The sequence below is a fragment of the Miscanthus floridulus genome, chromosome 10 (genome assembly GCF_019320115.1).
Source record: "Miscanthus floridulus cultivar M001 chromosome 10, ASM1932011v1, whole genome shotgun sequence".
Lineage (NCBI taxonomy): Eukaryota > Viridiplantae > Streptophyta > Magnoliopsida > Poales > Poaceae > Miscanthus > Miscanthus floridulus.
Genome location: NC_089589.1, coordinates 2,000,682 through 2,013,557, shown reverse-complemented (window position 1 = coordinate 2,013,557; position 12,876 = coordinate 2,000,682). Strand labels below are relative to the sequence as shown.

At 45.0% G+C, this 12,876-nt stretch overlaps 2 protein-coding genes across 6 annotated transcripts; both read right to left on the bottom strand.

Moving 5' to 3' along the window:
* Window positions 1-488: 488 nt before the first annotated feature.
* On the bottom strand, window positions 489-9,165 carry LOC136486071 (uncharacterized). 5 transcript variants are annotated; one of them, XR_010766655.1, is made up of 5 exons: window positions 8,605-9,165; window positions 7,535-7,655; window positions 6,393-6,472; window positions 3,913-5,683; window positions 489-1,710 (listed from the first exon to the last, which is right to left on the bottom strand). XR_010766655.1 is itself a non-coding variant. In XM_066482842.1 (5 exons), exons 1-4 carry the CDS (start codon window positions 9,040-9,042, stop codon window positions 6,423-6,425), a joined length of 663 nt encoding a protein of 220 aa, XP_066338939.1. In that variant the 5' UTR covers window positions 9,043-9,165; the 3' UTR covers window positions 3,700-5,683; window positions 6,393-6,422. The 5 variants fall into 5 exon arrangements, 2 of the variants coding, with proteins under 2 accessions (XP_066338939.1, XP_066338940.1); XR_010766654.1 differs by lacking the exon at window positions 489-1,710 and adding an exon at window positions 7,725-7,881 and having other exon boundaries at window positions 3,700-5,683; XM_066482842.1 differs by lacking the exon at window positions 489-1,710 and adding an exon at window positions 8,443-8,496 and having other exon boundaries at window positions 3,700-5,683.
* A 2,214-nt stretch (window positions 9,166-11,379) lies between these two features.
* LOC136487757 (uncharacterized) lies at window positions 11,380-12,224 on the bottom strand. Its single transcript, XM_066484859.1, has 2 exons — window positions 11,522-12,224; window positions 11,380-11,444 (listed from the first exon to the last, which is right to left on the bottom strand). The coding sequence occupies exons 1-2, from the start codon at window positions 12,222-12,224 to the stop codon at window positions 11,380-11,382; spliced, it is 768 nt and encodes a 255-aa protein (XP_066340956.1).
* Window positions 12,225-12,876: the final 652 nt, after the last annotated feature.

The window sequence follows — 12,876 nt, the reverse complement described above, 5'->3', positions numbered from 1 at the left end:
TGAGTTTGTGGACAAGGCCATTTAAATGTTGGAATCTTGGGCCGGTGAAGGAGGCTGGTCTGTTTAGGCAAGACTGATATCGAAGCAAATCAGAAGAGACACTTGGCGGGCTAGACAAATTATTACAAGGAGGTCTTTGGACTCTGATTGGGCTGGGCTATTTTACAGTATGTACTAGGCTAGTCAAGGCCCAATCTATATTTATACCTGTATGATCAATTCTTTTTTTTTCTTCTTTTTGCAGGTATTGAGATATATAGTTTGTCAAATTGTTGCATTTTGAGTGCAAAAATAGCGAACACAATGCAAATTACATAGACAAAGGAATGTGATCCAGATAGGAAGTTTATTTTCCAGCAAAAAAACTATCTAATTTGTTCTCTTTTTTCACTCAAGTGAGTGACGTTACTCTTCAGTTGTAGACGAAGAATGTCCTCCGATGCATACGATTAATTAACCGGGCCATACCATACATCTTTGTTTGCCTGCAAAGTAGGCTGCGCTTACACATCACACCAGATGGCATGGTAGTAGTACTTCTTCTTTTTTCTTTTTTTCTTTTTTGAAACATGGAAGCGATCTCCATTACTCAAACCCTGACACCAAATCTTTGGTCACCAGTACGCAAATACAAGGTGGAATACTGTCCTGGATCGGATCAGTTCCCGGACTCAACTTTGCCCCGAGGGCAGCTAAGCTGTGTGCGACAAAGTTGTAAGCTACCACTCGACAAGTGAAGTTTCAAGAAAGACTTTCCTTCAGCTCCCAGAGCAGACCACTCCTCGCCGAGCATCGATCAAACTCGGGAGAATTGGCTGCTTGAACCACCATCATGGCATCAGTCTCCAAGACCACCTTCTGGATCCCTAGCTTCTCCGGCTGATTTGTATGGCTGATTTATTGTGAGAGAAAAACACTGTTTTTTGGCTGGCTGATTCTGACCGATAAGCTCAAGCAAACAGTGCCTTGCAGGCAAGCAATAATCTCCGCATGGGACGCCTCTACCACTTTCCCCAGCCTGCCATAGCCTGAATAGATAACCACCCTGTCTCCTCCTCTGATGACATATCCCCGTCCACCCGATCGATCCTCCTGTTTAAATGCACCATCACAATTGATCTTAACATATTGATCTTAACATAGCCATCCGGAGGCCTCGTTCAGACAGATTTTTGTCGACTTGGGACAGACTCCACCGTCGCTTGTTTCAGTGACAACCATTCTTCAGCATAACAGTTTATCAGTTGTGCTAAACTGCTAACTGTCCCTGTGCCTTCGGCTTTTCACCTTCTCGAACCCTGCATCTTTCGGACCACCAGAGATACATGAGCATGATCACTTTGCATTGCACCTCCTCTTTCAGCTTCAGCACCTCCATGACTAAATCTTTGGTTGAAGCAGCCCACGCTAAACAAGACCTCACTTGTTCCAGATGCAACTCTAACCACACCCCTTTAACATTCTTGCATTTAAAAAACAGGTGACCACCATCTTCATCAAATCTACCACACATTACACAGCTAGGATCCAGCTTCATGCCTCTGCGTTTCAGATTAACCCGCATAGCCAAACTGTTGTGACCCACTCTCCACATGAAATGCAACATCTTACAAAGTCGTTTCCAGCTGTGATCTCCATCTCTTCTATCACTGGAAGAGGACGATCTCCAGCCATTCTTTCTAGTTACTCATGATCTCAAATCTGAAGGACCTATAGATAATGGAAAAAGTCTACTTAACCCCCCACCTATCATACTTGGTCTACTTCACCCCCAAACTATGAAACCGCCTGTTTTACCCCCTGAACTATCTAAAACCGTCTGTTTTACCCCCTGGGCGGTTTTTCAGCGGCGGTTTTGCTACAGTACCCGTGGTTTTGAATTTTCTTTTTTTTCATTTATTTTCGGTGAATTTTTGAAAAATCATAGTAAATCATAGAAAAATCATAAAATGAAAAATCTAATTTTATTGGACTCCACATGAGTAGATCTACATAGTGAATATATAATACGGTATACTTTAGTACAAAATTTTTACTGTAGCATTAGATTAATTGGAAAATCTAATTTTGTCTGGAATTAATTGGAATAATTCATAGCTGCAGCTTCTATGCTCCAATTGTGGTGAAATTTTTATGGTACGCTAATTATTGTATGCTTGAACTATAGTAAAAATTTCGTACTCATTGGACTATGTATAACTTAGTTATAGATAAATTCTAATTAATTACAGACAAAATTGGATTTTCCAATTAATCTAAAGCTACAAAAAAATTTTGTACTAAAGCATACCGTATTATATATTCACTGTGTAGATCTACTCATGTGGAGTCCAATAAAATTAGATTTTTCATTTTATGATTTTTCTATGATTTACTATGATTTTTCAAAAATTCACCGAAAATAAATGAAAAAAAGAAAATTCAAAACCACGGGTACTGTACCAAAACCACCGCTGAAAAACCGCCCAGGGGGTAAAACAGACGGTTTTAGATAGTTCAGGGGGTAAAACAGACGGTTTCATAGTTGGGGGTGAAGTAGACCAAGTATGATAGATGGGGGGTTAAGTAGACTTTTTCCTATAGATAATGAAAAAAGTCTACTTAACCCCCCCACCTTTCATACATGATCTACTTCACCCCCAACTATGAAACCGTCTGTTTTACCCCCTGAACTTTCCAAAACGTCTATTTTACCCCCCGGGCGGTTTTTGACAGCGGTTTTGTTACAGTAACAGCGGGTTTGCTACAGTAACGGTGTGTTTACTACAGTAACAGCCGGTGAAGTGGGCGAAGACGAGGGCGCGGACGACCGTGTCGCAGATGCGAGGGTCTTGAGGGTGCTACACATCCCCGCGTTCACTTCATCCATCATCTGCAGCATGCGATCCATCTTCGCCTCGAGCTCGGCGATGGTGGCGACGGACAGTGTAGATCCGGGTCGGGCCATACTTCCTCGATCGATGGCTCTGGTACCAAATGTCACGATCCTTGAGGTAACTACCGGCGTACACGCACGGCGGGGAGAGATCGGCGGCGCCGTCTCTGGAGAAGAACGGAGAAGAGGAGAGAAATAGAAGATTTGGAGAAGATTAGTTCATTTCATTATCGATACCGTCTACAGAGCAGCCAAAGGGTATATATGGCTTCATACATGGGCCAAGTCCAACACAATGAAAGGCACGCAGGCCTAAACCATGACCCACTCCCTAATACTATTACAGGTCCATGTGCTAGGTCATGACAGTTCCTCATCCCAAGATGAACTTACAATTTAACTAGACTCCTAGAAATGGTGGGGAGTAAGGTGTAGGATCTAGATTCGAGTTTTGGAGTTTAGGAGCATAATCCATGTGAAAAGCATCACCCAAGCTGTGCAGGTGGAGAGAAGTGGCAGAAGGCAGGAGTCACAAGGAGTCGACGCTGGAAGTTAGCGGTGGACGATATGGGGCGCACAGTTGCAAATACTAGTAAATTATATCGACCAAATATGTCTACGATTTATGCATGAACCAAGTTGCAGGAACACTTGCACGCAGTAAATATGTACTACATAATAGATATTTCCACAACATTCGTCTGTATAAAATCTTAAAATACATTGATCCAGGCATACTAGACTGCTGCAGAATGTTAAAAAAAGTCAGATTTTCAAGGGTTACTAATTTAAGAAAATTTATCAAATGAAACGAAATTCAGAGCTATGAATAGTCATCCTTGGCTACCAGAGCCAAACCCTCCCTCCTATCATTGTTAGAATACAAATAATGCAGACCACAAGCACCTTAGAATTCCAAATAAACATTAGGTTCCAAGTATTCAAGCCATATTCAAAGATCCTATAGTATCCTAGATCGCCTGCACAAACTGCACCAAATTTGTAAAAAAACGAATCACACCAAATGCTGACTGTACCTGATTGTCCATACCAAGAGGGAAGCAATCCAACCTGATTGTATTCTACCGCAATTTGTGTTTTGAATGCATTTTTGTTACCACTCCCAGCATGCAGTACCTACACAGTGCACAAAGTTGCTCATATACTTAAATACCAACACAAAACATATCAAGATCTGGGATATCAGAAAGAAAACTACTATTCAAATCAGCATCAGAGACTAGTAATGTTGAAAGCGTGGAATGCCGAAATTGATCAATATATGTGACATGCTTGAACAACACTACCATACTAAAATTGATCACTTAGCAATAGGTACAGAGAAGATCATATCCTTCTCTGAAAATAAGAAATCAATTACACTGACAATACAATAAGGCCATACACTAGCTAATGTCCAAAGATAGTCAACACAGGAGACTAGTTGGAACTTGGGTGTTGGACTTGGACATTACCAGAATAGAATATCAGAGGACACCAAAGATATTTATTTTTCATAATTTAAAGTTACTAGCCAAGTAGCCATTCAATAAAGAACCAGACACGTTCACAAACCAATATATATTCAGTTTTGCTAGCTGCCTGAACTTTATTGAAAAAACATTTATATTACACAGAGCATAGCAGGCAGGCTTCGCAACCTGGGACCTTCTTTTTCTTACCTTTTGCTTGTAACTGATAGACAATAGCCTAACAGGCTTAGATTCCTTGTAATGAGTTTACAGAAGAGATTACATATAAAAAGAGATGAGGAGGGTAACCCAAAGGGCCAGCCGAGTCCCAAGAGGCCAGCGGAACCCCAAGGGGCTAGCTGGGCATTAACTCAGCACAGCTAGCTAGGAGATTAAAGCTAGGAGATTACACAAGTAACTAGGTGATTAAAAGTAAATAGCAATTAATTCTAACACCCCCCCGCAGTCAGATCGTCGGTGGAGCGAACGTTTAGACTGGAGCGAAAATCCATGAAGACAGAGGAAGGGAGCCCCTTGGTGAAGACATCGGCGAATTGCGACGTGGTGGGCACATGAAGAACCCGGACTGCACCCATGGCGACACGTTCACGGACGAAGTGAAGGTCGATTTCCACGTGCTTGGTGCGCTGATGTTGAACGGGGTTGGTGGAGAGGTAGCAGGCGCTGACATTGTCGCAGTAGATGAGGCATGTGGAGTCCAGGGGATGGTGAAGTTCCTGGAGCAGTTGCCGCAGCCAAGTGGCTTCAGCGACGCCGTTGGCAACAGCCCGGTACTCTGCCTCGGCGCTGGACCGGGAGACAGTGGGCTGCCGCTTGGAGGACCAGGAGACCAGGTTGCCTCCGAGGAAGACGGCGTAGCCGGAGGTGGAGCGGCGGGTGTCCGGGCAGCCGGCCCAATCAGCGTCGGTGTAGACACGGAGCTGTGTTGGGGCTGTTCGGGGAATGACCAGACCATGGCTGAGGGTGCCCTGAAGATAGCGAAGGATCCGCTTGGCAGCGACAAGGTAGATTCCTTGTATTGAGTTTACAGAAGAGATTACATATAAAAAGAGAGGAGGAGGGTGACCCAAAGGGCCAGCCGAGTCCCAAGAGGCCAGCCGAACCCCAAGGGGCCAGCTGGGCATTAACTCAGCACAGCTAGCTAGGAGATTAAAGCTAGGAGATTACACAAGTAACTAGGTGATTAAAAGTAAATAGCAATTAATTCTAACAGTAACTTGATTTGCTTCCCATTAATCTCCAAGGTTGACACATCGACAACCTTTATGGAGCCTTTGAGTGGGCCGTGCGTTGAATCATACTTGAACATATAAGCCTGAAACAGGACACATGTAATGAGGTTGATTACAGCTACAGTTTAGATAAGTCCCTTTTTGTGATTATGTGTATATAAGATTAAATTCAGTGGATCAGAAAGGAAATGCAATATACAACAGGACAACTGACATTAAGAAAAGTTTTGTAATAAATATTTTGGTAATCATTCCTAACAGAGAAATACAAACTCAGCATTGTAGAAAGCAAGATACACTTCAAACATGTAATGAAAATGATTCCAAATTACATTGCTTTCAAGATTAATGATCGTTAACAGACACAACTTCAATGTCATCTCTACTATTTGTACAATTAAGGGCGTGTTTAGTTCGCGAAATGAAAATTTTTGGGTGTCACATCGATGTGTCGGAAGGATGTCGGGAGGGATTTTTGGATACTAATAAAAAAACAAATTACAGAACCCATCAGGAAACTGCGAGACGAATCTAATGATACTAATTAATCGGTCATTAGCACATGGGGGTTACTGTAGCACTTAAGGCTTTTCATTGACTAATTAGGCTTAAAAGATTCGTCTCGCGATTTTGCCGAGAACTGTGCAATTAGTTTTTTTTTCGTCTACATTTAGTACTCCATGCATGTGCCGCAAGATTCGATGTGACACTTTGGGGTGAAAATTTTTGGAAACTAAACAGGGCCTAAGAAGATATGCAGTCATCCTTTCAACATGTACACAAAGATCAAACCTGAGCAGCATTGTAAGCATTCATGGTTCCTCACTGCAGCACCCTTCCTCTCTGCACCTTACTTGAACTCTGCAAGGTACCTGCCAAATCATCATGAGGAGAAATCAGATACCAAGATATATGTGCAGTAGGGAATAAAAAAATCCATGGATCACAAATTCATATCCTTCAAGCTTCTAGTATAAGAGACAGCACAACGCAGCATCATGTATGATATAGACAAATTGTGATGCCCCAAATCATAACTCCCAAGGTCCATATAACAAAGGCCCCAAACCAAATCGTGCTGCCCCACAAATATCTAGCAATAAATAAGGACTCATAGATCACTGGGAAATGTACACATTTTTTAATGATAGCATGTAATACATAAATGATACCTGCTGATTAGAGACCTTTGGGAGAACAATCTACAAGTATTGGCATTCATCCACTTAAGAGGTAACAAGGAAATGGAGTGAGCCAGTCGATTAATGAGTTCATAAAAAATTACTCATTATAGTTGGATGGGGCCTGTGAATTGAACTCATCAACAGAAAAAAAAAATCATGGCAATGCAAGCACCTAAACAAACAACTTTTTGAACCCTATATATGCAGATAGTTTCGGATCAGAGACAGCTAAAACTACTTATATTAGGCAAATTTTGCATAACTGCATTGCACAAACATATGCGGAACTCTAATTGATTATAACAGCTGTTCTGGACCCTATCGATTCTGTTCGTCAACACTTGTCATCAAGTCAGAAACAGTTTCATCTTCAACACTTGTCATCAAGTCAGAAACCTACTTGAGTTGCATAACAGAGTGTTGTACTAAAAATAACAATGCAAAATCTGCTTGAGTTGCAAACATGTTATCTCTATAATTCACTAAACTTGAGCTGGAAAACATGCTTCTTCTATCTCATCTCATAAAACAGATGTGTTCCCAAAAACAGGTGTCAAAGCCCAATGTGGCCAATATTGTGTCCAACATGAACATGTTAGTGCAAGGAAGAATCCATTCAGGGACTCACCACGGCATGCTCTGCCATCTCTCCCAACTAAACACGGATCATTTTTGTCTAAAGGGGAGATTTACTGGACATCGAAACTGAATGGGAGATTGGAAACTGAAGGGTATCCAGAGATAAGATACCTGAGGTTGGGGCAAGAGGCGCAGCGAGCTGACTGGAGGCACGCAGCCGCCAGCCCTGGCTGCCGGTTGCTATGGAGGTACAGAAGTAACTCGCTATAGTAACTATCCAGACCTCGCGTACCTGAGAATGTGTGTTCAATAAAATAATGAACTATTAGCGACTATAATTGAAATATCATGGTATACTTACCTAATAAAGTCAGATGCAAGATGGAATTATAGAACAAAGCAAGGACACCAATCCTAGTCATGATTCGTACTCCTCATGTAAAGGATAGGCTAAATCCTTTCTGTATCTACAATTACTTGCAGCAGCAGTCGATTATACAGGATACATTGAACAGTGCCTGTGAATCGTCAAATGGAAAGAGGACTTATTAATGAGACAAAACTACATGGAACATGGGAGCAAGGATGAAAAAAAAGGTTCCCTTGCAGTTGAAGGTGTCACATATGACTATTGCACATTACTGAATATTTAGTCTAAAAGTAGATCCAGGCTTCTTAGAAGTGCAGTGATTTAATATAAGAGACTAAATAGTACTCCACTGAATTACTGGATTCCAAGGCACTCGATGGTGATATTTTCGAAGTCCATATCTGAACTTATCTAGTTGCAGTTCTTTTACAGTGAAAAGCTTATCGCAACTAAACTCAAGCAGGACTGCACAAGCGCATGAACTACAAAGTATATTGGTTTGGATTAAAAACGACAGTAGCTTAGATTATTACCTATCATTGTCCACTTCAACATAGAAGCTTTTTTTTTATACATATATTGGTTTGGATTATAATCCCTTCTGGTATTCCTAATCTAAATGATTAGAAGTATTGTCGAACCGAGGATTAACTTCTGAAAGGATAAGTTAACAGCAAATGGAACGATTTAGTTGCTAGTTGCCACACACCTCATCCCAAAATCCCAATTGGCGGCAGTTGTTGCTGCTAACGTATTCCAAAATCTACACCAAGAAACAAGGCAAGCAGTTGTTGTTGCTAGCTCACTTTTCTATCATCAAAAGCAATCAGATTCCTGCAGACACAAGAGCAAGTGAAGGGACAGACCCTACCTTATCGTCGTGGTGCGCGAGAAGCTGAGTGAGGTGTTCCACAGCGCCGGCGGCCATCTCGGCGCGCGCGCCATCTTCCACGCCGCACGGCGATGACGGATACTCGCCAAGCCCCACGAGCAGCGCACGCACCAACATGAGGGTGAGGGCAGAGCGCGACGGCAAGGGCCCTCGCTGCAGTCCTCGCCGAGCCCAACCACCAGCGCACGCACCGAGCGGGACTGCAAGGGCGATTGGTAGCGGGGCGGCGCGGCTTCGCCGGCGCGTCCTCGCTCCTCGCGTCCGCGGCGGAGGTGGAGAACGGGAGGGCGAGGGAGAAGGTGAGGAGGAGGAGGAGAAGCGGGCGACGGCACGTCGTCGCTCGTCGCGTCCGCGGCGGCGGCGGGGCGAGACGGGAGGTCGATGGAGCAGGCGAGGAGGAGGCGGGCGCCGGAGCATCTCCTCGCGTCCGCGGTGGCGGCGAGGGCAAGGGGGCAGGCGAGGAGGAGACGGAGTGGCGTCCACGGCTTTGGGGAGAGGGAGCAGGCCTTGAGAGTTGAGACTCGAGTGGCGAGGTCGAGGTGTCTCGGTGGACGATTGCAGTCCTCTGGGCGCTGCACTTTTTCTTGGTCGCGGCTGCAGCAGCGCAGCTTCTTCGATTCTCGGCCACGTTTAGTTCCTCGCACAAAATTTTAAACCCTATCCTATCAAATGTTCTATACATTAAATATAGATTAAAAAAATAACTAATTACACAGATTGTTTACGAGACGAATGCAAGCATGAAGGCGTCCAGTTACCAGTTTCCTGTTGAATGCAGGAAGTTTGCTCTGCAACACCACCATCTGAGTGGTAGTCATGTACAAAATTCGAACATGTAAAACGATCTAGCGGCCGCTTTGGGCCAGGAAATAACAAATCAGGTGGGGTTTATTCCCCCGGTGTTTCTTTTCTGAACTTTGTGTCTTGGTAAGATCATTGCTATGTTTGTTTCTTCCTGTGTAAGATGGCGCAACAAATAGGCAGTGTTTTTTGTATCGTCGAAGAAGTACATTCCCTGTGTAGCCTGTTATTTTGGTTTAGTTTTGTGTACTACCAGGAGAATGAGATAGATATGATGGGAAATGGAAATTATGCTTGAATGGATGTGTATGGGCCATAGCCTTGCCTCATCACATGAATTGCCTTTGAACAATTTTCCTGCGAGTGGATGGCTGACTTTCACAAGTGAGAGTTAGCAGTCTAAAACACACACTATGTGACAGTGTTCTCTGTAGCCTGAAGGGAAGGTGGATTGCATGCTTTGTTTCTCTGTTTTGCTTGCTAATAATGTCAATCCGGACGCCTAGCTGGTTGTTCTCATCAGTCCTTGCCTCTACAATGCGGTGAGCAATGTCGTCACAACAGAACAGAACATCTCTGCGTTGGCAGTGCCATCAGTTGCAACCTAGTACCTGTAAATATATTACAGATGAATAATGCATGAGCTCTTTATTTTAAAACGATACAGTGCAGAATGTGAGAGGGTCTATTATGTTTGGTGGATAACTTACTTGAACTGGAAACCATCGCAATTGTAAATGCTGGCATCGGTATCAATTTCCATCTAGAGGGCATGGTTTACCACATCTTTTGCAGGATGGGTATCACCACAAACCTATCGTAATAACTAATAAGCAAGTCATAGCAGCAGTGCATTCAGTCGAAAATAAAGTAATTAGGCATGCTGTAGCTTCTCACTTCTCCTTTGTTGTCCTTGCACTTCATGGCCGAAGAGCAGCAACCTCAAGATCATAGGCAAACTCGTCAAATCCATCCAATCAACAAGTAGGGAACAATTCACAAGCTTCTGGATAAGATCTCATGTTCGCGCTTGCAGCTTGCATCATGCGTTCATGCCCTGTTTAGACGTAACGAAAATATATACACTTGTAAAGTGTTTACATTTGTATTTTGATGTGAACAAGAAAACCAATCAATAACTATCCGCTCTTGTAAAATGTTGTTTGGAAGCACAGTATCAGACTACCTCACTGGCTCACTGCCTCGCCGTGCCCGCAGGCAGTGCAGTCGCAGGCAACGTCCAGGACAAGCACCTGCATCTGCATGTCCCACCACGTTCCAGTGCACATAGCAGAATGCTCTTTTTTCAGGTCAGTCTAAAATTACAAGTTCTGAACACGAAGTTGAAAGAAGAAAAAAAATTGAGCTGCTGCTGACTGCAGTATAATTCAGTGCTCTGAGTTCTTGAGCTAAAAAGGAAATCCCTGCATGATTCTAAGGGACAGTTCCAAATGTTTGAGTGAGTGATAGAATAAGGCAAGGAAAATATAAATATGAGGCACTTGTAACCTTGCAGTGTCATCACAATTCACAAGTTCAGAACAACAAGCTGAAAAAAAAGGGTGAACAGGCCAAACGAACAGGGCGACTAGTTCCAAATGTTTTGAGTGAGTAATAGAATCATGAATGCAAATCAAACAAATGGATATCTGAATTAGCATATCATACTACAAACTTAACAGATGTTCAGTTACAAGGCCATAATTAGAATTTGTAATCGTTTCATCAATGGTATTAAACTCAAACATATTGTCTTTGTGTATCCATGATCACTTCAGCTAGGGAGTCACTTTGTACTCCTAAATAGATACTTCAGCCTTGCAAGATCTTGACATGGTTTGCCACTAACCTGCAATAGTGCAATGTGGAGTAATAAGATTTGAGTGAGAAGCATTCTTACAAACTACCAAGAAATAATCACTGAAGTTGGTGATGACCTCTTCTTCGATTGGTCTATGGGGATGGGTCACTCCCCGTCCCCGAACTCTGTGGGAAGTTGGTGGGGGAAGGACGCCCAGCTGCAGCAGCAATCCATGCACCGCGTCAGATCAGATGAAAAACTGGGAAACACAGACAAGAGCAGAGGACCACTCACTGAAGCAAACGTACAAAACCTGCGGCGGGAGGATGACGCCGCAGGCGATGGGCAGGTACATCATGCGGACGGGGTCAACGGGTTTGTGCAACACCTTGTTCACGTCGCCGAGGATGACCGGGCACAGGCAGCGTAGCATGTGGTCCCCTCCTCCGGCAGCCGCCGCGGCGCTGGACGTGCGCAGGAACGCCGCGAGGGCGGAGCAGCATTCGCTGGTGGGCGTCGGCGTCTCCGTCTCGTTCCCCGTCACGAAGTCACCGCAGGCCGTCAGTGGCGCCAGAGGCGCCACGCAGTCGTAGCCGGCGCCGGCGTTGCTGCCGCCGCCCCTGCCCGGAACCGGCAACGGCCGTGGCACGGGCCAGCCGGGGAACGGGCGCGGCTGCTGCGGCTGCGGTGGCCTCGGGCAGGTGCACGGCGGGCATCGCAGGCCGCGGGGAGGCGGCACTGGCGGAGACGGCGATGGCACCGGCACGCAGACGTCCCCGCTCTCCGTGAGAGACTCTTCGGGGGCGAACGTGTCGTTGCAGTACGGCGGTGGTGGGGGCGGCGGGTGGACGGGCTGCACGGGCGCCGTGGGTGTCTGGGGCGCGTTCCGGTGCCGGAATCCTCGATGCCGCCGGTAGCGCAGGTCGTCGACAGCAGCGTCATCGCCGGCAGCGCCCAGTGGCTGCTGCTGAAGCAGCAGCAGCAGCAGCAGCAGCATTGTTGTGGTCAGAAGCGCAGCGCTCACTCCAACTTTGGCCATAGCGCAGCGGTGAGGTTGTGCCTGCTGTGTTGGATGGCGGTGAGGTTTTGCTGCATCTGCATGTGTGTGTTCTATATAGCTAGGGATTGAAGACGGAGACGGTGAGCAGGTGACAAAGAGCACACATGAAGATTACTTACATCCGCTTCGCTGCGTTGTAGGTAGGGGATTGGTAATTCTGTACTAGAGTAGAGTATTGAGAGAGAGATTGCAGAGTTCTAGAAGAGCATGATCAAAAAAAGGACATTTATGTGCTTTGAGATTGTAGACTGGCACGTACATGTTGGTTTGGGGATCAAGAAGGTCCTTTATAAGACGGGCATGCAGGTCCGAGTCCATCCATCCCTGGTCCGTGCATGGCGCGCAATCTTCTCTATCGGATACGTGTCCATCCATCGCGCGCACAGCTTCACTCCAGCCCAATGGTACAGGCCCACGTGCTTGGCGTCGCTGGGCAGTCTAGGCCGATATAGCAGCCGGGCCCCCAAACATTGCCAAAGAGGGCGTTAGTATCTCAACTCAAGTAAAAGTAAAACAACGATTAGGTCTAGATCTATATTGTCGGCGATCAGGAATCCAGTTGGTGAATGATGAAAGCGATGGTATATAA

Bases quoted from the DNA above. Each gene is read 5' to 3' on its own strand.
- LOC136487757 (XM_066484859.1), bottom strand. From the start codon at position 12,224: ATGCTGCTGCTGCTGCTGCTGCTGCTTCAGCAGCAGCCACTGGGCGCT. The intron at 11,445-11,521 runs GTGAGTGGTCCT...TTGCTGCTGCAG, and splicing joins GGTTTTGTACGTTTGCTTCA to CTGGGCGTCCTTCCCCCACC.
- LOC136486071 (XM_066482842.1), bottom strand. From the start codon at position 9,042: ATGCTCCGGCGCCCGCCTCCTCCTCGCCTGCTCCATCGACCTCCCGTC. The intron at 8,497-8,604 runs GTAGGGTCTGTC...TTCTTGGTGTAG, and splicing joins TCGCGCACCACGACGATAAG to ATTTTGGAATACGTTAGCAG. The intron at 7,656-8,442 runs GTGTGTGGCAAC...ACACATTCTCAG, and splicing joins AATTGGGATTTTGGGATGAG to GTACGCGAGGTCTGGATAGT.